Here is a 24,913-nt window from a genome sequence, read left to right on the forward strand (position 1 = left end):
CAGCACACACATCCACACGCACACACTCACTTTAAACAAACAAATCACTACAGCACCCACTTTACCCACTTTAGACACTTAACACACTATATTTATTGGTAAATAATTTGCACTACAACTCATACCTCATCACACCTTACTGGAAATTGTACCTAAACTGTACCTCATCCCATTTCTGCATTGTACTGTATATTGTATTGTAACTCAGTTACTTCTACTCTGCATTGTATATTGTATATATGGCCATTGAACACTTTTGTCTACGTACTTGACTTCTATTTTATACTTATACTTATTTGATACTTCTATTTTTATCTAGCACAATCTCTGGAGCAAAACAGAAAGAAGCATTTTATATAAAAGTACTCTGTATTTTTGTATGACAACTAATAAAGAAACTTGAACTTGAACATAGATATAAATGTACTGAATTGTTATTTATTATTAAAATCCAATCTAGCTATTTGAGTCATATCAGGGCCGATATCTGATATCAATATCGGATCGGTACATCCCTAGCCTCCACATGAGTATCTCCCAGTTTGTCAGTGTCTCCTCTCGCAGGGACAACAAACTGCTGGCTATTGTGAGCCGTGTTGTCGGCCACAGTGTGAGTCACTCTACAGTCTGGCACTTTCAGGTTCACTGGCCTCTGCTCTACGGCTGAAGATGAAACCAGGAGAATGTGATGCAGCGTGGATCTTGTGAAGAGTGAGATTCAAGTCCAAGCGAATTTCTCTCTGACATGCCAAGAGTTTTATAAACATCATCTTCGTCAGAAGGCTCAAAGCAGCACAGTCCAACAAGAAATATGAATTCCTCCAAAGGCCTACATGGCGCACAGAACTCTCCATGGCGCTGAAACCTTTATCTCAGATTGACCAAATTTGTGTTTTGGGAGAAGTAAGCTTCCAGTAACAACTATGAAGACATCATCAGTCTAAAGTATTTATGTTCTGTCCTGCAGTTTCTGCTGCTTAGCTATTCGGCCTATTTGACCTACTTAGCCTACTGACCTACTTAGCATTATATTAAGATCAAATCACCACCCCCATGAAGGAGTGATAGTATGGAGGAGTGATAGTATGAAGGAGTGATAGTATGGAGGAGTGATAGTATGAAGGAGTGATAGTATGGAGGAGTGATAGTATGAAGGAGTGATAGTATGGAGGAGTGATAGTATGGAGGAGTGATAGTATGAATGGGTGATAGTGTGAAGGAGTGATATTATGAATGAGTGATAGTATGAAGGAGTGATAGTATGAAGGAGTGATAGTGTGAAGGAGTGATAGTATGAAGGGGTGATAGTATGAAGGAGTGATAGTATGAATGGGTGATAGTATGAAGGAGTGATAGTATGAATGGGTGATATTATGAATGGGTGATAGTATGAAGGAGTGATAGTATGAATGGGTGATAGTATGGATGAGTGATAGTATGAATGGGTGATAGTATGAAGGAGTGATAGTATGAATGGGTGATAGTATGGAGGAGTGATAGTATGAATGGGTGATAGTATGGAGGAGTGATATTATGAAGGAGTGATAGTATGGAGGAGTGATAGTATGGAGGAGTGATAGTATGAAGGAGTGATAGTATGAATGGGTGATAGTATGGAGGAGTGATAGTATGAAGGAGTGATAGTATGAATGGGTGATAGTATGGAGGAGTGATATTATGAATGGGTGATAGTATGGAGGAATGGGAGTGGCTGGCTCTGCGCTGACATGGCTGTCATCATACCTCAATGACCGCTCCTACCAAGTGTCATGGAGAGGGACCCTGTCGGCCACCCGCCCCCTGCGGATGGGTGTCCCCCAGGGCTCGGTTTTAGGACCCCTTCTCTTCTCCCTCTACACTAAATCACTGGGTAACATTATCACGTCTCATGGCTTCTCCTACCATTGTTATGCCGACGATACTCAACTCTTCCTCTCCTTCCCTCCCTCAGATATCCACGTCTCTGAGCGGATCTCGGCCTGTCTGTCCGACATCTCAGCCTGGATGACGTCCAACCACCTCAAACTGAACCTAAGCAAAACAGAATTGCTCCACCTGCCGGCCAAATCCTCCCCCCTAACCGACCTTTCAATCACAGTCGAGAATACAGCTGTGACTGCGTCCCCGACCGCCAAGAACCTTGGTGTTGTCCTCGACGACCAGTTGAACTTCTCTGCTCACATCGCAGCGACGACCAGAACCTGCCGATTCCTCCTGAGCAACGTCAGAAGGATACGCCCCTTCCTGACAAAAGAAGCCACCCAACTCCTCGTCCAATCAACAGTCATCTCCCGCCTCGACTACTGCAATGCACTGCTCGCTGGCCTCCCGGCCACTGCCACTAAGCCTCTTCAACTCATTCAGAACGCAGCGGCCCGCCTGATCTCAAACCTACCGAAGTCGGCCCATGTCACCCCACTTCTTAGGGACCTGCACTGGCTCCCCATTGCTGCACGAATCCGCTTCAAGGCCCTCGACCTAGCATACCGTGCGGCAAAGGGAACCGCTCCCGCCTACCTCCGGTCAATGGTCTCTAACTACACACCCTCAAGACCCCTACGCTCTGCATCTTCTGGCCGCCTCAGACCTACTCCTATCCAAGCTCCGGGAGGGTCATCAAAGAGAAGTCGCCTATTCTCAGTCCTTGCCCCACAATGGTGGAATGAACTACCCACCCCAGTTAGGACAGCCGAATCACGTCCAATCTTTCGCCGTCGACTAAAGACGCACTTCTTCAACCATTATCTGAATTAAAAAAAAAAAAAAAAATCTAACCCTAACTAACCGTACTGTCATGCACTTGTCCTAATAAACTAACCTACACTGTAGCACTCAACACTTTGATGAACATTGTTGCTCAGCTGATAGAGTTGTGCCCTTCCTGATGGCTTGTCGTACAGAACTTGTAAGTCGCTTTGGATAAAAGCGTCAGCTAAATGACTAAATGTAAATGTAAATGTAAATGAAGGAGTGATAGTATGGAGGAGTGATAGTATGAATGGGTGATAGTATGAAGGAGTGATAGTATGAATGGGTGATAGTATGGAGGAGTGATAGTATGAATGGGTGATAGTATGGAGGAGTGATAGTATGAATGGGTGATAGTATGAATGGGTGATAGTATGAAGGAGTGATATTATGAATGACTATGAAGAAGTGATGATATGAAGGAGTGATGATATGAAGGAGTGATAAAGTGATAGTATGGAGTATGAAGATGTGATGATATGAACACTGACAGTGAACTGAGTGATTCAGAGTGATTCAGTGTGAAAGGAGGGTGGAGAGGCAGTCGTTTTTTCTTCCAACAACATTTCCTGTCAGTATTTGTGCAAAATATAAAAATGTTACCCTGCCTGGCTGACTGACTGAGAACATTAGGCAATACTCTGGCACATGTGATCTGATTTGAATTGTATGCTGGGGAATGTTGCATTGCAGCATAGTTTTCATTGTGAGGCCAGGGGAGGGGGGCATATACAGTACAGTACATAGTATTACTTCCAATAGCAACCCCACAGTGCAAGGCATGGATCACAACATCCACTATTGTGAGTGAGGAAAATGTAAGGCAGCAAATGTACCAGCAAACCTTATGCTGAATACAGCTAACGTACCAGTAAACCGAATGCTGAATACAGATAACGTACCAGTAAACCCAATGCTAAATACAGATAACGTACCAGTAAACCCAATGCTAAATACAGATAACGTACCAGTAAACCCAATGCTAAATACAGCTAACATACCAGTAAACCCAATGCTAAATACAGCTAACGTACTAGTAAACCCAATGCTAAATACAGCTAACGTACTAGTAAACCCAATGCTAAATACAGCTAACATACAGTAAACCCAATGCTAAATACAGCTAACGTACTAGTAAACCCAATGCTAAATACAGCTAACGTACCAGTAAACCCAATGCTAAATACAGCTAACATACAGTAAACCCAATGCTAAATACAGCTAACGTACTAGTAAACCCAATGCTAAATACAGCTAACGTACCAGTAAACCCAATGCTAAATACAGCTAACATACAGTAAACCCAATGCTAAATACAGCTAACGTACCAGTAAACCCAATGCTAAATACAGCTAACATACAGTAAACCCAATGCTAAATACAGCTAACATACCAGTAAACCCAATGCTAAATACAGCTAACGTACCAATAAACCCAATGCTAAATCCAGCTAACGTACCAGTAAACCCAATGCTAAATACAGCTAACGTACCAGTAAACCCAATGCTAAATACAGCTAACATACAGTAAACCCAATGCTAAATACAGCTAACATACCAGTAAACCCAATGCTAAATACAGCTAACGTACCAATAAACCCAATGCTAAATCCAGCTAATGTACCAGTAAACCCAATGCTAAATACAGCTAACGTACCAGTAAACCCAATGCTAAATACAGCTAACGTACCAGTAAACCCAATGCTAAATACAGCTAACGTACCAGTAAACCCAATGCTAAATACAGCTAACGTACCAGTAAACCCAATGCTAAATACAGCTAACGTACCAGTAAACCCAATGCTAAATACAGCTAATGTACCAGTAAAGCCAATGCTAAATACAGCTAACGTACCAAGAAACCCAATACAGCTAACATACAGTAAACTCAATGCTAAATACAGCTAACGTACTAGTAAACCCAATGCTAAATACAGCTAACGTACCAGTAAACCCAATGCTAAATCCAGCTAATGTACCAGTAAACCCAATGCTAAATACAGCTAACGTACCAGTAAACCCAATGCTAAATACAGCTAACGTACCAGTAAACCCAATGCTAAATACAGCTAACGTACCAGTAAACCCAATGCTAAATACAGCTAACGTACCAGTAAACCCAATGCTAAATACAGCTAACGTACCAGTAAACCCAATGCTAAATACAGCTAACGTACCAGTAAACCCAATGCTAAATACAGCTAACGTACCAGTAAACCCAATGCTAAATACAGCTAACGTACCAGTAAACGCAATGCTAAATACAGCTAACGTACCAGTAAACCCAATGCTAAATACAGCTAATGTACCAGTAAAGCCAATGCTAAATACAGCTAACGTACCAAGAAACCCAATACAGCTAACGTACCAGTAAACTCAATGCTAAATACAGCTAACGTACTAGTAAACCCAATGCTAAATACAGCTAACGTACCAGTAAACCCAATGCTAAATCCAGCTAATGTACCAGTAAACCCAATGCTAAATACAGCTAACGTACCAGTAAACCCAATGCTAAATACAGCTAACGTACCAGTAAACCCAATGCTAAATACAGCTAACGTACCAGTAAACCCAATGCTAAATACAGCTAACGTACCAGTAAACCCAATGCTAAATACAGCTAACGTACCAGTAAACCCAATGCTAAATACAGCTAATGTACCAGTAAAGCCAATGCTAAATACAGCTAACGTACCAAGAAACCCAATACAGCTAACGTACCAGTAAACTCAATGCTAAATACAGCTAACGTACTAGTAAACCCAATGCTAAATACAGCTAACGTACCAGTAAACCCAATGCTAAATACAGCTAACGTACCAGTAAACCCAATGCTAAATACAGCTAACGTACCAGTAAACCCAATGCTAAATACAGCTAACGTACCAGTAAACCCAATGCTAAATACAGCTAATGTACCAGTAAAACCAATGCTAAATACAGCTAACGTACCAAGAAACCCAATACAGCTAACGTACCAGTAAACTCAATGCTAAATACAGCTAACGTACTAGTAAACCCAATGCTAAATACAGCTAACGTACCAGTAAACCCAATGCTAAATACAGCTAACGTACCAGTAAACCCAATGCTAAATACAGCTAACGTACCAGTAAACCCAATGCTAAATACAGCTAACGTACCAGTAAACCCAATGCTAAATACAGCTAACGTACCAGTAAACCCAATGCTAAATACAGCTAATGTACCAGTAAAGCCAATGCTAAATACAGCTAACGTACCAAGAAACCCAATACAGCTAACGTACCAGTAAACTCAATGCTAAATACAGCTAACGTACTAGTAAACCCAATGCTAAATACAGCTAATGTACCAGTAAAGCCAATGCTAAATACAGCTAACGTACCAATAAACCCAATGCTGAATGCAGCTAACGTACAGTAAACCTAATGCTGAATACAGGTAACGTACCAGTAAACCTAATGCTAAATACAGCCAACGTACCAATAAACCCAATGCTGAATACAGCAAGCATATTATTGCTGGTGCCATGTTTCTTTTTGATCAGCACTTTCCACTGCTGCATGGCTATTGGAGGGTTAATGACGACACTTCAGGGGGAGACCTATTCAATACCATTGTCCACTAGACTAGAGTGAGGTAAGTGCCACTCACCCGTGGGTAGCGGAGCTGGAAAGGTTTCAGTAGTTCCTCAGCCTCAGCTGCCTCCCCTTCACCTGTTCCTGTGGGATGGAGGACATGACACACACCACATGGAGAGCTTGTATTATTCATGCAGGCATACAAGCAGGGCCGCCGCAAGGGGCGTGCGAGAGGTGCGGTCGCACAGGGCCTCGCACCTATGAGGCCTCGCGGAGAAGAAGAAATAAAAAAATATATATTATCTTTTTTATTTTATTTCTTTATATAAAAATTTAAATAAATAGAATGTTATCAAGCGCTGGCACGTGGACTGCTGGCAAGCAGCAGCAGGGCTTCCCAGCCCCAGGTGACAAATGTCACGACAATGATGGTCACAATGAAGAGCAGTGAAGATGAGGAGGATGGCGAGGCCACCGCGACCATAAAGACATGCATGGTAGGTAGGACTGTCCCGCATCACCGCAATAATGCGGTGTGTCAAGGCACCCGGCCACGGATGGAGAACATACCACCGCAACAACTGCGGTTGTTAATATATATTATTTGTTTTCCATTTAATTATTAAATTAATCATATTCGATGTGTAGCCTATTTGGTATAATCATGACTAAACTCATAATGAAAACAACACTTTAGGACCCGCGGTCCGTGACCGCATTTTCGCGCTTCAGTAGTGGCGTGAAAAGTATAGACCATTAATGGACCATCCATAGGGGTGAATTTCTTTTATTGTAATTAACTAGCCTATATATTCTTACTATGCTTGTTGTGTAGGCGTATAGCCTTACATAAACCAATTGTTCTAAATTGAAATAAGCTAATAAACTAGCCTAAATAAATACAGGCTTCTGTTGTCCAAGTGAGATTTCAATAAGTTATTTTCATTCACCCTTCGCTCACTCTAGAATGGTAATGTCGCTGTGAGATGAGCAACAGCTCTCAACCCCAAGCACAAGACATTCATGGACAAAGATAGCCTTTTGCCAAATGGAGAAAAACATCTCTGCAGAACTTCACCAGGCAAAGCGACTTATTGAAAGGAAAAAACAAAGTGGAGCTGTCGTCAACACCACCCATGAAAATACGGGTTTATCGCAACAGGTGACTCTCACGTGCCGACGTCCTCTCTGCATAATATGTGGCGACAACAAGTTAGCAAACGAGGCAATGAAGCATGACAACTGTGTTCAAGTTGGCAGAAGATAAAGTAGCTGCAAGACATCAAAAACAACAGCAGACGCACTTTTTCAGCTGTTAAAAGACGTTCTGATGAGATTCTCACTGCCAATCGGTAAATGTAGAGGCCAGTCACCAGTGCTACGACGGCGCGTCAAATGTTTCTGGCATTCGAACAGGTCTACAACAAGCTTGTGTCACAAGAATGTGTCACGAACAGTGATGCCACAGATTACTTGTAAAAGTAATCCGATTACTGATTATTGATTACTCCTTTAAAAAGTAATCCAAGTTACTTTACTGATTACTTGATTATCAGAGTAACTTAGTTACTTTGAAAGTAACTAGGTTACGAAGTCGTCGTCGTTCCCCCAACCGTTTTTTTTAAACGCTTTATTGAAAGTGCATAAATTGTTTTTAACTTGTTTCTCTGCACATAACGTAAATTGTTAAACTAGTGCTTCAGCTTCTGTACCATCAAGTATGGTAAAGCAACAGTCTATGATGCTCACAGCATTAGAGCAGCCAGCCAGTGGTTTTACAAAACCAGTGTATCCATTCACATCTAACAAATGCAGGCTGAACTATTCAATTATATCAACTGTAACTATTAAATTGTTTTTATAAATGTCTCTCTATAAACATACAATCAGTCTCTCTTTAACATGTAAATTAACTGTGAATCTGGCAAATAAGAGCTTTTGCTCTGCCACCATCAAATATACATTAATCAAAAGGGAAAGAAACAATCTCTCTCTTTTGCTGTTTGGCTGGCCTCCGAGTCCTCCTGTACCTACTAGTCGAAGCGTCGGCTAGTGTTGTGATTCCAGATGCTTTCAATGCAATTGGATGTGCTGTTTTTAGCGGTAGACAGTATTTTGTTTCCTCCGCATATGAACGTGAAGTAGTGACTGACAAGCGTTTTGGGATGGAAGTCTGAACAGAAACTCACTTTTAATTTTGCCAAGCGTTTTGGGGTGGAATTCTCCGACGACGGAGCCCTGCTGTCACACGATTGGCGCATATGTCACATGACGTGCTGTGAAGACCCGCCCTACTCTGCCTCTGATTCGCAGACTGTGGATGGGGAATGTGATTGTACCAAAGCAGAGTCACTCACAGACAGAGTGTCCAGTCACGCCGCGGCCCGCGGGACACATTCTTGTGTAACCCTTTCACTGCCACACTACGTCACTCCCAAAAGAAAAACAGCTCAAAATGTATTTTTGACTGTCGAAAACGAAATAAAATACTGCATTCCGCCTGCATTATGAATTTATGATGAGATAGTAACGAAATAGTAATGCACAGCCACTTGGACAAGTAACTGCAATCAGATTACTGGCTTTTAAAGATTAACGCGTTAGATTACTATTTTCGGGGGAAAGTAATCAGATTACAATAACGCGTTACTTAGTAACGCGTTACCGGCATCACTGGTCACGAAAGAGGAACCTGGATGTAATCGCAGATGAATTCATCAAGCGCACGGCTGCAAGGAGTAACACTTTCCTCGTAAACGTCAATGGTGAGTGAAAAACAAATCCAAACTGCCATTAGAAAAAAGAAAGGTTGACTAATTCGGTCAGAAATAGCGGAGACGCTAAACGTTAGTAAGCGCTGATTATTACTGTTATATTCTGCGGGCGAGCATTACTCAATCTCCCGGTACAATTCTGAACACAGGTCGCTGTCGGCAAAGCACCAGAGTACTTCCGCGAATGAAGCCCTAGTTACAGTTCCGCATCGAAGCGGGGGGCCGGCCTGGGGGTCTCGTATGTCAGCCTGTGACACGCGATAGGAGAGAGGATGCGGAAGAGAGGTGGAAATGTGGTTGTTTTGTGTTGAACGCTGTCTCGCAACCGCCCCCCCCCCCCCCCCCCCCCCCACCGGAGCAGTATGGTACGCTCCTGCCACATTCCCCAGCTCAATCACCGCAGCCTGCCTGCTTCTTTGCCGGCAAAGTGAGCTGTAGAGCAATTGCGCCACCGTGCGTTCTACATCGTGAACAGCACCTTTCAAAAATAGTCCTAGCATTGCATTAGACATTAGACATTGCATTTGGTAATTCTATCTAGAATTGAACGAATGAGAGCAGATTAAAAATGCCTTTTAACATGGGAGCGGTGCTGATGAAAACGGATGCCAGGTACACCGTAGTGTACCCTATGCTAATAACCTTTGTTTTAGAGCGTTTCAAATCATAAGCTTTTGACATAATGAAAATATATGTAAAATGAAGATATTTTCCCAATTTCATGAAATAATAATAAACACAGACACCGCTGTGCTCACACACACACATTCCAGAAAGTAGAAAACGGTACCAGGAAGTGACAAGGGTTTTAATATAAAAATAAAAAAACGTGGATACATTCTTTTTTTTTTTACTTTTTGGGAAAAAATATTTGGACAATGGGTTTCGGATCGGTATCGGTATTAGCCGATACCCAAACCCAAGTATCGGTATCGGTATCGGGGCTGAAAAAGTCAGATCGGTGCATCCCTAGTCTTTGTTCGTACCTAGGATGTGTTATCTTCCTGTAACAGAGTGTCTTTGTTAGTACCTAGGATGAATGTGAGGAAGGTATGGTGGCAGAGCAGGAGGAGGGCACACAGCATGGAGCGCAGCGTCATTCCTGTCGCACCGTCATGCAGCTGGGAAAGACCGTACTCCTAAAAGAGGGACGGACATCGAAAACATGCACATGAGCAAAGCGACTAATGCGCTCGGTATACTTGCTTTTAAATACGCGTTTGCAGGCGCAAGAGGGCGGAGCTGCATTTACATTTAGTCATTTAGCTGACGCTTTTATCCAAAGCGACTTACAAGTTCTGTACGACAAGACAGCAAGAAGGGTACAACTCTATCAGCTGAGTAACAATGTTCATCAAAGTGTTGCGTGTTACAGTGTAGGTTAGTTTATTAGGACAAGTGCATGACAGTAAGGTTAGTCAGGGCTAGATTTTAAATTTTTTTTTAATATCATTTCAGATATATATATATATTTTTTTATATCATTTCAGATAATGGTTGAAGAAGTGAGTCTTTAGTCAACGGAGAAAGATTGGACGGGATTCGGCTGTCCTAACTGGGATGGGTAGTTCATTCCACCATTGTTGGAAGCTTGGATAGGAGTAGGTCTGAGGCGGCCAGAAGATGCAGAGCGTAGGGGTCTTGAGGGTGTGTAGTTAGAGACCATTGACCGGAGGTAGGCGGGAGCGGTTCCCTTTGCCGCACGGTATGCTAGGTCGAGGGCCTTGAAGCGGATACGTGCAGCAATGGGGAGCCAGTGCAGGTCCCTAAGAAGTGGGGTGACATGGGCCGACTTCGGTAGGTTTGAGATCAGGCGGGCCGCTGCGTTTTGAATGAGTTGAAGAGGCTTGGTGGCAGTGGCCGGGAGGCCAGCTAGCAGTGCGTTGCAGTAGTCGAGGCGGGAGATGACTGTTGATTGGACGAGGAGTTGGGTATCCTGCACTCTTTTTGGAGCGTACTTTGTGCACGTCCTCAGGAATTAACACTACATGTCCAAAAGATGCAATGAAGCGCGTCAACAGTGTGGATGTGACAGGCTAAATGCTAAAACTACACATGGAAAGCTGAAGAAATTATTAACACTTTGATTGCCCAAGGTTAAATTCATGATATACCATCCCTTGCCAGCTCTATTTAACATGGAGAAGTTCCCCTTCTTTGCAGGGCTATAACTTTTTAAATTCTATTGCTAGATTGCCATTATTAGGGCCCATTCAATGTCCTATATGTATTGTTCATGGTGTAGCAACGTTAAACTTTTTCATTCACATATTCATACTAAAATATGGTCTAAAGTATAAGTATGTTTTCATCTCTTTCTGCAGCTTTCTCCAGAACGTGATTTATAGCCCCAAATGCATTATATTGATGATCAAATACAGTTTGGTAGGAATCTGTGCGAGATAAAAAATTTCAACTGGACGTACTTCTAGAATTTACTACACGTCATCTGATGTTGACCGGATGGGCGAGGGGGCGTTTATAATTCCGTGGGCAACGTTATACCATTCATCTAATGTGGGTCATATGTTCATCATAGCAGTTTATATCGAACACGCTAAAACTCACCCCAGTCTCCTCGGGCCGTTGGGCGATCAGCGTGGAGTAGACAGTTTTCGATTATGGGATGTTGAAATGCCCGATCTATTTCCAGGTTGTATAATAGTATATACGTCCAAATCATCCAAATAGTATATACGTCCAAATCATGTTGTTCACAATGCATCACAGAGAAACAAAACAAAACAAAAGACATATTCTATACCTGAAGGAGAAGCTCAAACATTACCCAAAGGCCTGTTTAAACAGTAATGTTTTTAGCTGATTTTAAAAAAATTCAACAGACGCTACAGCTCTTAGGCCACGAGGAAGGGCATTCCAGAGTCTAGGCGCTACAGACTGAAAGGCTCTGTCACCTTTGGTGATCAGCCTTGTGCGCGGAATGACCAACAGATCCTGGTCAGCTGTCCTCAGGGTCCTGCTGGGCACATATGGTTCCAGCAGGTCAGTTAAATATTCTGGTGCCTGGCCGTGCAGAGCTCTGAAAGTGAGCACCAGGACTTTGAAATTAATTCTAAAATGTATAGGAAGCCAGTGCAAGGAGGCCAGAACTGGAGTAATGTGACACCTTCTGCTTGATCTGGTTAGCAGTCTTGCAGCAGTATTTTGGATGAACTGGAGGCGGTCTATGGATGATTTATTGAGGCAGGTGAGAACCGAATTGCAGTAGTCTAGACGAGAAGAAACGAAGGCATGGATGATCAACTCTAGGTCAGAGTGGGAAACCATCGACCTGAGCTTAGCAATATTCCTGAGATGGAAAAAACAGGTGCGGGTCACCGACTTGATATGGGTGTCGAGGTGCATGGCCTGATCAAAGTTTACCCCAAGGTTCCTGAGGTTGGGGCTCACATTAGTTTCTAGGGGCCCAAGGCAACCAGCCACCCCTAGACGCAACGCCATCAGAGGCCACGATGAGCACCTCATTTAGCTGGAGGAAGTTGCTAGCTAACCAGGCCTTAATGGCCGACAGACATTCATTTAAAACAATACAATTTGAATTAAAATCATCAGGGCAATCAGGGTTAAAAGAGCAATACAGCTGGATATCATCCGCATAAAGCTAGTAGGAGATGCCTTTAAAAGCGTTAATAATGTGTCCTAATGGGAGAAAATATAGTGAAAATAAAATCGGACCAAGTACCGAGCCCTGGGGGACCCCACAGGAAAGGGTAACAGACTCAGACACATGGGGGCCTACTCCGACTGAGAAACATCTACCTGAGAGATAGGACTCAAACCACTCATGTGCAATCCCTGTGACACCCACCCAATCTCTGAGCCTATTTAGCAGAATGTTGTGATCCACAGTGTCAAATGCAACACTGAGATCCAGTAGCACTAAAATGGAGCATCTACCTGAGTCGGCGGACATCATTAGATCATTGGATACTTTTAAAAGTGCAGTCTCCGTAGAGTGTTGCTTACGAAAACCCGACTGGAATTTGTCGAGAATGTGGTGTTCATTTAAAATGGATATAAGCTGGTTGGCAACAATTTTTTCTAAAATCTTGGACATAAATGATAATTTGGAGATGGGCCGATAGTTACTTGGTAACGAGGCGTCCAGACTTGGCTTTTTTAAAAGCGGCTGAACGATTGCCTGTTTGAAGTAGGCGGGGACCTGGCCAGAGACCAAAGAGAGATTTATGATGGAAAGCAGACTGGGACCAATAGTGCTTAAAACGTCCTTTAATAGAGAGGTTGGGATGGTCTCTAATGGGCTAGAGGAGGTTTTTGTGCTTCTCACTAGCTCTGTTAGGTCGTGGAGGGAAATGGGTGAGAAGGAATTCAGAGTAGACTGACTGTTAGGAGATAACGGTTGGATTGAGGTGGAGGGTGTAATACCTGCCCTGACATTTGCAACCTTATTTACAAAAAATTGGAGAAAATCATGACAGTCCTCAGCAGATAAAACAGGTGTGACAGGGGTTTGTGGACTGACAATGATATTAATGGTGTCGAATAGGACTCTGGGGTTTAGTTTGCTAGATGAGATTAAGTTTGTGAAATAGGCAGCTCTCGCATCCTTAACCATACTGTTAAAATCAATTAAAAGTTGCATAAAATGAAGACGGTGTACATTAAGCTGAGTGGACTTCCACTTTCGCTCAATACACCGGCAATTTCGTCTAAAATGACGAATATCCTCATTTAGCCAGGGAGAGGAATTTAAAGTGCGAACAGTGCGGGATTTCAGAGGAGCAACTACATCTAAAATGTCTAAGCAGTGCCGGTTAAAAGCATGCACTAAAGCAGGGGTCTCAAACTCGCGGCCTGCGGGCCAATTGCAATTTATTTATTTTTTTTGCAGTCATGTAAACAATGGCATTTAAAGGGTACAAATAAAACAATTCCTGCACCAGAATGCAGGAAATGAAGTATTTGTAACACAAAATCTCCTGGTGGGGGACCCCCCGCTTAAAAAGTGGTCTGACTGGGGCTATATTTCGCACTATATTTCCTGGCCTGAATGATTTCCCCAGTCCGGCCCTGGTTAAAAGCCTCCAATGCTTATTAGTGTGTGTTCGTTTGAACGTTTGCATGTTTCAACCATACATTTTCATAAAAATGTTTTAAAAATACTTGAAACCCTTTTTGTGTGGAATATTTGATGCAGCCCAGCCTCACCCAGACTCTACCTCCAGCGGCCCCCAGGTAAATTGAGTTTGAGACCCCTGCACTAAGTATCAATGTCGCCATTAACGTTCAGAGATGGCACCGCACTGCTCTCAAAGGCTGTGGAAAAAATTTCTGCCGAGAGGTCATTTAGCATGCGCAAGCGTTTAACTCGCTTAGTGGAAATAGTGTCAGTTTTAAAAACTAAATTAAAAAGTATGCATTTGTGATCACTTAAAATCATTTCCTCATAAACAATGTTATCTATGTCTAATCCACTGAGTAAAAACAAGATCAAGTGTGTTACCTTTGTTGTGTGTGGGGCCTGAGACATGTTGGACAAAATTGAAGGATTCAGTGATACAAATAAAATTGGTGGCAAAATTGTCATTACAGTTATTAATATGGAAATTAAAATCCCCTTTTTCCAGTTTGATGATGGAGGTTAAAAATCTATATATATATACGATATATACAGCATTATTGTACATTGCTATCATACAAAGTTATGTGTTATATGTAGGTGTATAAGTAAGTATATAGAAGGATTATATGTAAGTTTATTATATGACAAATATGTATATATATATTATTCCACCATACCTTGTCTCCGGAGAATCCGGCAAACTCTAAAACTTTCAGTATCCGTGCAGGAAACATAGACAGCGTCTGAAAAAAAATCAAATGAAAACTGAACTGTATGGTATTAAAACAAGACTTGGCCTAGTGAAGCCGGACCCGGCCGCAACGCTCACACATGCCTGTCAGCCTGTCAACCTGTCAGTCATTCAGTCAGTCAGCCAGCCAGTCAGTCAAGTCAGCCAGCCAGTCATTCAGTCAGTCAGTCAGTCAGTCAGTCAGTCAGTCAGTCAGTCAGTCAGTCAGTCAGTCAGTCAGTCAGTCAGTCAGTCAGTCAGTCAGTCAGTCAGTCAGTCAGTCAGTCAGTCAGCCAGCCAGCCAGCCAGCCAGCCAGCCAGCCAGCCAGTCAGTCAAGTCAGCCAGTCAGTCAGTCAGTCAGTCAGTCAGCCAGTCAGTCAGTCAGTCAGTCAGCCAGCCAGTCAGTCAGTCAGTCAGTCAGTCAGCCAGCCAGTCAGTCAGTCAGTCAGTCAGTCAGCCAGCCAGCCAGCCAGCCAGTCAGTCAAGTCAGCCAGTCAGTCAAGTCAGCCAGTCAGTCACCCAGTCAGTCAGTAAGTCAGTCAGTCAGTCAGTCAGTCAGTCAGTCAGTCAGTCAGTCAGTCAGTCAGTCAGTCAGTCAGTCAGTCAGTCAGTCAGCCAGCCAGCCAGTCATTCAGTCAAGTCAGCCAGTCATTCAGTCAGTCAGTCAGTCAGTCAGTCAGTCAGCCAGCCAGCCAGTCATTCAGTCAAGTCAGCCAGTCAGTCAGTCAGTGAGCCAGCCAGCCAGTCATTCAGTCAAGTCATTCAGTCAGCCAGTCAGTCAGTCAGTCAGGGACATTACTGTAAGACCGCCTCTCTGGGTCCGGTAAAAATAAATAAAATACAGACCGTTATATTGTTAGGGGAACAGTGGGACGTACCAAGTTGAATGCCCCTATTCCAAACGACACCCCTCCTTCTAAGTGATTATGGTTTGGTCCTTTCATAAAGCCGTTGGTCTGGATGTAGGTGTGTAGTTCTCTGGGTGATAAAAAGGCAATTATGTCACTCCTTAACCAACAACACTTTATTTTATCTCGAAGATAAAAAAAAAAAAAAAAAAAAGACCAGCACATAATAAATACCAATCTTTTGTTTAAGTCAATCTGTAAAGCAATTAAAAGCAACTGCAGACTGGGGTGAAATGGTTGGTCAGTAAGGATTTAAATTGGCCTCATACGATAATTGCCGAAGTAATTTTTTTTGCCAAATTGAGATTTCTGCCTAACTGTACTCTCCTCACACTGCTGCATTTAAACATAGGTTAGTGCACTAAATATGTTCTAAATGTATGTCCTCAGCCAATCAGAATGCTTGTTACGTAAAAAAAAATATATCCCCATCTGCCTAACTCACTTGTGTGACTTGTGACTGACTTCCGAGGGTCTTTTCCAACAATCTTGAAAAATTACTTTAGGCAATTATCATATATGAGGCTAACGGTATGTCGTTTTAAGGTGCATTGCAGGACACAGGGGAGCACAAAAGCTAAAAACAGATGTCCCAAGTTCAGTGTAAACTCTGATGGTCTGAATTGCAAGCCAATCGAGTACGATGTCCAATAATGAAGTGACATAAGGGGGTAGATCTACAACAATGGCTGATGCCAGCACACATCACATCTCTCTGCCAGAAAGGACCATGCTGTTGGGATAGGCTTATAATTATGATTAGGCTCATAATTAGGCATGAAAGCATAATTATGGCAGTTAGACAATTTAAGTACAGAATTAGTACAGACATGTCTCTAGTTGAGGATATAACAGTGCAGAAAGTGAAACCTATGATCAGAATAGTCACGCATGTTATATTATCTTTAGTGCTGTCAGGCGATTAAAAAAAATAATCAAATTAATTACAGGATTTGTAATGAATTAATCTAATTAATCGCATTTTAATCGCATAACCATTTTAGGCCTGATATTTTATATTCTATAACCATATTTCAAATTGCATGTGTCCGGATGGCAGAATTCAGTAAAAAAAAATCGAATTAATTACAGGATTTGTAATTAATTAATCGAATTAATCGCATTTTAATCGCATAACCATTTTAGGCCTGATATTTTATATTCTATAATCATATTTCAAATTGCATGTGCCCGGATGGCAGAATTCAGTACTGTATCTACAAAACCTTCTGTTTAATCATCTTCCCTTTATTCATTTGCTTAGATTTTTCAGGTCTGGTCAATTTTAGCATGGTGTTATTCACAGTCAAAAAAAATTAATAAAATTTGAATTGATATTCTCATTTGGTTCATTACAATTTACTCAAGCCTAGTAACAGACACAGTCTATTTCTGACACTGGGAATACATTCCCTGAGATCCATAGATGTCCCTAGAATCAGATACCAAGAACATGCAAATGGACCATTTAAAAAAAAATTTGTAAATGTTTATTCTACGTTCGTATTGAATGAATGAGATTAAAAAAATAAATTCAAAAAATTCAAAAAAATAAACAAAAGTATTAAATTATTAATTTCTTTTATTAATTTTGAGTTAATTTTCATAACGCGATAATTTGCTGTGTAATTAATTAATCTAATTAACACGATAAACTGACAGCCCTAATTATCTTGTTTGCCTAGTTTCTCATTCAATGACACTGTGCTGTTAAAAGATTCCCCATGTTTCCCCATGTTTCCAACATGTCCCTCAAGGAGATGGGACATGTTGCGAACCACTAGCTCAGACCATGAATCCCACTCCCATGCAGGTTTTATAATCTCCAGTGATGTGTTGTGTAAATTATACGAGACATCATAGGTAAAAGATATGTCAACTCCTTTAAGGCTCAAACAGGGGCGTCAATTTGTAAAAAAAAAAAAAAAAAAAAAAAAAAAATTACAATTTTTTTTATGTTGATTTAGAATTCGAATGTCAACATTATGAACAAAGCTTCGAACTATTCGGTACAGCCCTAGCATGTTTTGATATTGTCAATTATCTCACTTTTACTAGGTGACTTTTACTGTGACTAACTGAAATATGCCCCAAAAAAAAGGAAAATGGACATAGGGACGTTTTTTTCAAAGGGCAGCAGAGACAAGTGATACAGGGACACAGGTAAGGTCTGGCTTAGTGATTATAATAGTGCAGTTCAGTTCACCCCCCCTTCACCCCCCCCCCCCCCCCCCTCCTCGTCATACCTTGCCTTTTACTGAAAAGACGCCACTGGGCTCAAAGGAAGACAGACATGAGTGTCTCGTCAGGAAAACCGGGGGAAAGAAGGTGTGTTGGCTTTAAAATAACTGTGAATCTGGAGGAATTTAAGTGGGACTGTGGTAAATTACATTTATTTCACAGCTGTTCAAAAGGTAGGAAATCTATATAAAGGGCCTCAATCTATATTACTTTCGCATATACCAACATATTCGTCCATAATATATGGGGAGACGAGGTGGCTGGGATAACCAGGAGCAAGCAGAGCGCTCTGATATTAGACCATATTTTTTAAGACTGTGTTACAATGGGATTATTCTTAACATAATGTAAAGCCAGAGGCATAGGGGAGAACAAAAGAGCATTCAGATATGGCAAATGGTATGCATTGCTTTCCATTTGAGCCAAACATGGATTTTCATGCTTATTAAAATTAGCCCAGAAGGAGTGAGCATGAATGTTACACACCCAATTATAAAACGAGAAATGTGGTAATCCCATAAAATAAATAGGCTTTCCCCGATTCTAGGTCCCAAATTAAACTAAAATTTCTTTTATCAATGGATGTAAAGAAGGATTTACATTTTGGAAGGGTGTAAAATGTCACTACATTTATTCTGCCTGCCAAAGTGATGGAGAGATGACCATATCTCAAGGTCACCGGTAGTACACTCATGAAGTGATTTAAAATTAGCTTTAAAAAAGCCAAGGGCTAGATCCACAAAGAATGGATTGCACGGTGCTAGTTGCACCCTACTTACAATTCATTATGAATTGAAAATGGGGGACCCTGGTGTAAACAAGACGAAAGTCTATCTCTGGTCTGCAACAATTGTGTGTATTGAGCCTTACTGTATTCTACCCATTCTACAATCTGTTAATAAAAGTTTCAATCAATCAAATTTGATTGATTGAAAATTGTATTAACATATTGCAGAATGGGTACATAAAAAGATTCTTGAGATCACATGTACAAAAAATCTAAGCAAATTAATAAAGGGAAGATGATTAAACAGAAGGTTGTAGATAGAGTACTGAATTCTGCCAATTTGAAATATGATTATAGAATATAGAATATCAGGCCTATAAATGACCTAGCGGCACGGTGGTAGCGGCACGGTGGTGTAGTGGTTAACACTGTCGCCTCACAGCAAGAAGGTCCAGGGTTCGATTCCCGTTTGGGGACCAGGTTTCCATGATGCCAGGTACCCAGGTGGGGTATCTCCCGGGCCTTTCTGTGTGGAGTTTGCATGTTCTCCCCGTGCTCGCAAGGGTTTCCCCCCCGATAAGATAAACCCAATGGAAAAACATGCACAACAGATCGCTAACGCTGTGGTGTCCTTGACGAAGACGGACAGGAGCACTTGGATTGGTCCCCGGGGCGCGGCTCACGTTGACGCCCTATCTGCTCCCGGCTGCCCATGGGGGGAAGGACAACGGGATGGGAAAAGTGCAGAGAGACATTTCATCGGCGACTCAGTGCATGTGTGTGTGTGTTCCTGTGGGTCGCCCATCTCGCGTGTGTGTGTTAAAACTGCATGACAAATAAAGACTTCTAGTCTAACAATTATTATTATACCTTATTATGGCCAAGTTGCACATCTATGGATCGGGCCAAATTTGGATTTAGTTCAATCTGGATTTAGTATCACCAGGAGTGATTCACAAACCGTGAATGAAATCTACTGTAAGTACAGTTACTTTTTTATTATGTACATTTCTCCAGCATTTTTCATCAGATTGCAACCCAGCTTTTTGTTAGACGTTCACAGAAAGGTAGATAAACTAACTGCATTCTGTTTTATGGCAATAACGTTCAGGTTTGTGGGAGATAATCCTGAAAAAAAGACGTTATTGGGCGCCAGCGGTTCCTTATATATACATTATTGCCCTTCCTTATATATACGTTATTGGGCGCCAGCGGTTTTCCCTTTTTTTCTATATTTTTTTATACACTTTTTCTCCTTATTTTTCTCCCATCCCAATTTCGTGTTTTCCAATTCTCCCCTCCCCTGTCTTGAACGTTGCTCGCATATGCCCCCCACTGGTCGGTTGTAGGGAGGATAGAAGTCTTGCATCACGTGTCCCCTCCGGTACACGAGGAGGCAGCCTATCACATCTTTTCACCTGCCAGCGCGGACTCTCATTGGCGAGGTGTAACGTGTGGGAGGCTCACACTACCCTTTCCATTTCCTGTCTCTGCTGTGCAGGCGTCCCCCAACCGACCTGTAGGAGTTGCTGTCCACAACATCCAGATTACCACCCGCTGACTCTGCCAATTGAGCCAGTATGAAGGCCGGCCCAAGCCGGAGGCAATGCTGACACCCGGATTCGAGACCGGAGTCTCTTGCATTGGTGACGAGCGCAATCTCCGCTGCGCCACCCAGCCGCCCCTCCTTTTTTCCGATTTTAATATCCTATTCAATGTCAGGGACCTGTATGTTGCCGTTAAAGGGCATACTGGGACTCCGAAGGTGCAGTACCGGCCATATCCTGCTAGTAGGCAGTATCGAGAGTGCAGTAAACCCTGTTCCAGACCGGGTGCTACCTTTAAACCGCTCCGGGCACTCTTTTCTAGTAATGGGAAACCTAGGGCTTCACTCGATCGCATTGAATCGTTTTCGGGACCCCCGATCCATATGTTGTGGTGGGTTATATCGTGGACAAGATGGGCATAGGATGGACCAGATGGCGATCAAATAATTGGAATATTCTTTTTGGAATACCATCGACCACAGCCTGGTAAGGACAATCTGACGTCAATTTCAGCTTGATCGTGCATGGTTTTCATACCCATCCCCCTGATCTGCGTGTGTTGTGGTAATAACGAATGCCGTTATTGGCAATCAATTAATCAGAAACGACCCCACCCCCCCCTTTCATGCATTCATGATGAAACATAATACCTATCATATGCATTTGATTTGAAAATAATAGCGTGTCCAGGGACGAAATGCCAATGGTTTTAGTAGAATTCACGTTGCGCCCTATAGCCGCCTCCTAGGAATTTGCCCGGATCATTCAGAAATTATACTCATATTCACCATGGGATAACGCGTGAACGAATTCATGAAAACATTTATTCTTTTTTGCATCTTGAACGGAAGATAGTTACTGTCAAATGACCATGGTGTTGTATCCATAGCTATAATATAAAATATAGATTTAGCTCTACAAACAACGTGATGCACAGTGAAACTATGTAATGAAAATCTGGCTGTGCTATAGCTAGATGGGGAAAACGAATGGCCCTGAATGTGTTAAGAGGTTAAAATAGACATTATGTTGGGGATGGACTTATAAGGATTTGTTACATACAAAAGCTGGTCATCTGCATACAAAGACACTCTGTTTTCCACACCTCCTGTGAATTCCCTCATAACCCTCTAGGGAGAGCAGAGCAATGGCCAAAGGCTCAATAGCAGGAACAAATGAAATTGGAGAAAGGGGGAAACCCTGCCTTGTCCCCCATTGTAGGGGTAAGTAGGAAGATCTAAGGGAGTTGGTCATCACTGAAGCACTGCACATTTTAGTAGAAATAGAACATAGAACATAGAAATAGAACATGTAGGCTACATGCCTAAAGCATATAGCCTACTATACATTCATTTTGTGGTGGTACCTGGTGCTGGAAAATCACCACCACGTCTATATAAAGGGTGGAGACAATGCACTGTGTACCCAAAGCAAAAAGTTACCAGCCAATTCCTTTTAAACTGCAGCAAGTTTTGGAACTGATCCTAGAAATGAGACCGGAAGTGAACACAAGTGGCGCTGCTCCAAGTCATCTCTTAACACTTTGGCTGCCGGAAAACGCCTAAACACGTCATTCCCGGCCATGCTCAAGTTGCCGAAGACGCTTTACAGCGTCTTTAATATCAATATTTCAAAAATCTGGGATCGGATTCATATTTCCCCTCCGCTGGCCTGAGATCCACCAGGAGGACCCACTGAGCTCTCTGGCGGTTCAGGAGCGCCATCTGGTGGCTGATCGGCGCAATCGCTTAACAGGAAGTGCCGTAGAGGTCGTGCTGGTCGGCCGTATTACTTCCGGGCACTCGCTATAGGTCCCGAGGCTCGATCTCGACACACTACATAGCGATCGATTGCCAATAACTCGATAAACAACATGATTTGGACGTATATACCATTATACAAGCTGGAGATGGACCGGGTAAATCGGCATCCCATAATGGTAAAATTTCTACTCTACGATGATCGCCCAATGGCGCGCGGAGACTGGGGTGAGTTTTAGCGTGTAAAATTACCGTCTTCGATACTAACTGCTATTATCAACATTTGACCCACATTAGATGATTGGTATAACGCTGCCCACGGAATTATAAACGCCCCCTAGCCCATCCGGTCAACATCAGATGACGTGTAGTAACTTCTAGAAGTACGTCTAGTTGGAATTTTTTATATCGCGCTGATTGCCATAAAACTGTATTGCATCATCAATATAATGTATTTGGGGCTATAGATCACGTTCTGGAGAAAGCTGCAGAAAGAGATGAAAACATACTTATACATTAGACCATACTTTACTATGAATATGTGAATGAAAAAGTTTAACGTTGCTACACAATGAACAATACATATAGGACTTTGAATGGGCCCTAATAAGAGGGGGACTTTCTCTATAGACAAATAGAGCCGGCAACCTACGGTTGATAATGAATTTAACCCATGGCAGCCAAAGTGTTAATAAAAATAATAATGGCTAGATTTGACTGGATTGCATTCTCAGAATTCCAGTGCCACCAGTCTATCTGGCGGCTAGTAATAACCTAATCATTTGTGTCATTGCCCAATCATAATATTTAGTGAATTGTTTGTTAGAGGGATAAGTGATTTTAAGCAGCATTGGCTAATTTTAAGCTGAGTATTTTGATGTGTTAATCAGAAGAACCAGGAAAGGTCTATACCTCAATGGCAAGTGAGGACAACGGACCTAGCTAGTCAATTTAGCCTAGCAAGATAAGTGCACTACCATAAAGACATGCATGGTAGGCAGGGACTAGAGATGAAAACTAGCTCATTAGCTAATTCTGGCAGATTTACATTGATGTGGAAACTGAAGATGTTGATTAATGTGCACTGTCCCTGGGTACAAAATAAATAACTTAACATCCCTACACACACACACGCGCGCACACACACACACACACAACAAAATGCTCTCCTATGTAGACTTACTTGTAAATCAGGTAGCTGTTCCGTACTTTGATTCCTCCTTTGATAAAACTCACCATGTTCTCATCCTACAAGAAGAGGAAGAGGAAATGGAAGAAAATATAATATAGAAGACATGCAGAACCGGTTTTATCACCTTTTAAAGTACACCTTGTAGATGTACTTATCATCTACATACTGTACATTGTTGCGTTATGTACTTTGTATGGATCAGCTTGTATTACAGCGTTTTCACCTGATCTAACCTGTATTGTTCCCTGTATTCCTAATAGGGCTGCAACTAACGATTATATTGTTATCAATTAATCTGTTGATTATTTTATTTAAAAAATATATATATGTATATACATGTGCAAAACAATATCTTCCTGTCGAATAAAATAGGCCCAGGAATCAGGATTGTTAAAACTACACACACACACACACACACACACACACACACACACACACACACACACACACACACACACACACACAACAACACACACACACACACGAGAGAGAGAGAGAGAGAGAGAGAGAGAGAGAGAGAGAGAGAGAGAGAGAGAGAGAGAGAGAGAGAGAGAGAGAGAATAGCTTATAGCAGACTTAATGATTTTAGAATATTTCTGCTAATGAAGTGAAATATTTATCATCATCAACTATCCAGTTCGTTTTTATAGTGTAACATTTGGCTACTTTAAATGATTGAGCGTACAGAGAACGTTCCGCCCCTCCCATTCCTCACTGGAGTGGTTTAAGAGAAGTTATTTATATTTTGAACGTGATTCATTCATTCATTGAAATAGTGTTAGATGACATGTTGTGCACGTTATGACTTTCCACTATAAAGATGGCACATAAGTAACGATACGATGCGTCGTAAATGTCATGGTCGACGTCATCCACGATGTTGACTCATCGTTGCAGCCCTAATCCCTGATTTCCCTAAAGGGATTAATTCCAGGCCATCATTGTAAATAAGAATTTGTTCTTAATTGACCTGCCTGGTTAAATAAAAGTTAAATGAATTAATGTTATGTATGTATGTATGTATGTATTGATGCACAAGAAGAAGTGTGTGGGAACTCTTTTTTACCTCATCTAACTTAAAATGCATACAACTGTAGAATGATCTGGTGTCCAGAGATGGTGTAGTGCAGGGGTCGGCAATTAGGTTTGCTCACGGGCCAATTTTTCCCCAAGCGATTGAATGGCGGGCCAGGACCAAAAACAATGGCTAATTTAATATAATGATAGTGAATTTTTTTTAACTCTGTCAAAATAAACGAGCTGCATAGGTGGCATAATAAACTGTAAGCGACATATACTATATGTTTGCACTGTCTTTTTTCTATTATAAAGTGCCTCTCGGGTGCATTACACATGAACAGATCAGTCATTTGATTTTAATGCAGGTGCTCGCATTATAAATCGAATGTATTATTATTATTATTATTATTATTATAACACATGAACAGATCAGTAGGGTGGGCATTTGATTTGCAGCACCGCGGCGGGTGTATTATAAATCGAATGTATTATTATTATTAAAACACAACTCAGCATAATGCAGCCCTGCCCTGGGCTTATTATTGTTTCTGTTTCGGTCCTCCAAAATCCCTGCTAATGTTTGAAACATGTCAAAT

At 41.9% G+C, this 24,913-nt stretch overlaps 1 protein-coding gene across 2 annotated transcripts in view; it reads right to left on the bottom strand.

The window, feature by feature from the left end:
• LOC311239943 (tetratricopeptide repeat protein 39A) overlaps positions 1 to 24,913 on the bottom strand; it is a 111,973-nt gene that overhangs the window by 53,758 nt on the left and 33,302 nt on the right. Inside the window, exons 6-11 of one of the 2 annotated variants that reach the window (XM_084328385.1) lie at positions 23,289 to 23,353; positions 15,801 to 15,900; positions 14,869 to 14,934; positions 14,573 to 14,590; positions 10,118 to 10,226; positions 6,387 to 6,454 (exon numbers count right to left, since the gene is read on the bottom strand). In XM_084328385.1, the coding sequence (XP_084184511.1) occupies positions 6,387 to 6,454; positions 10,118 to 10,226; positions 14,573 to 14,590; positions 14,869 to 14,934; positions 15,801 to 15,900; positions 23,289 to 23,353 (426 nt within the window). The remainder of the gene's footprint in view (positions 1 to 6,386; positions 6,455 to 10,117; positions 10,227 to 14,572; positions 14,591 to 14,868; positions 14,935 to 15,800; positions 15,901 to 23,288; positions 23,354 to 24,913) is intronic. The other variant, XM_084328386.1, reaches the window with a different exon arrangement.

The sequence above is a fragment of the Notolepis coatsorum genome, assembly GCF_963971535.1.
Source record: "Notolepis coatsorum genome assembly, chromosome: 14".
NCBI classification, from domain to species: Eukaryota; Metazoa; Chordata; class Actinopteri; order Aulopiformes; family Paralepididae; genus Notolepis; species Notolepis coatsorum.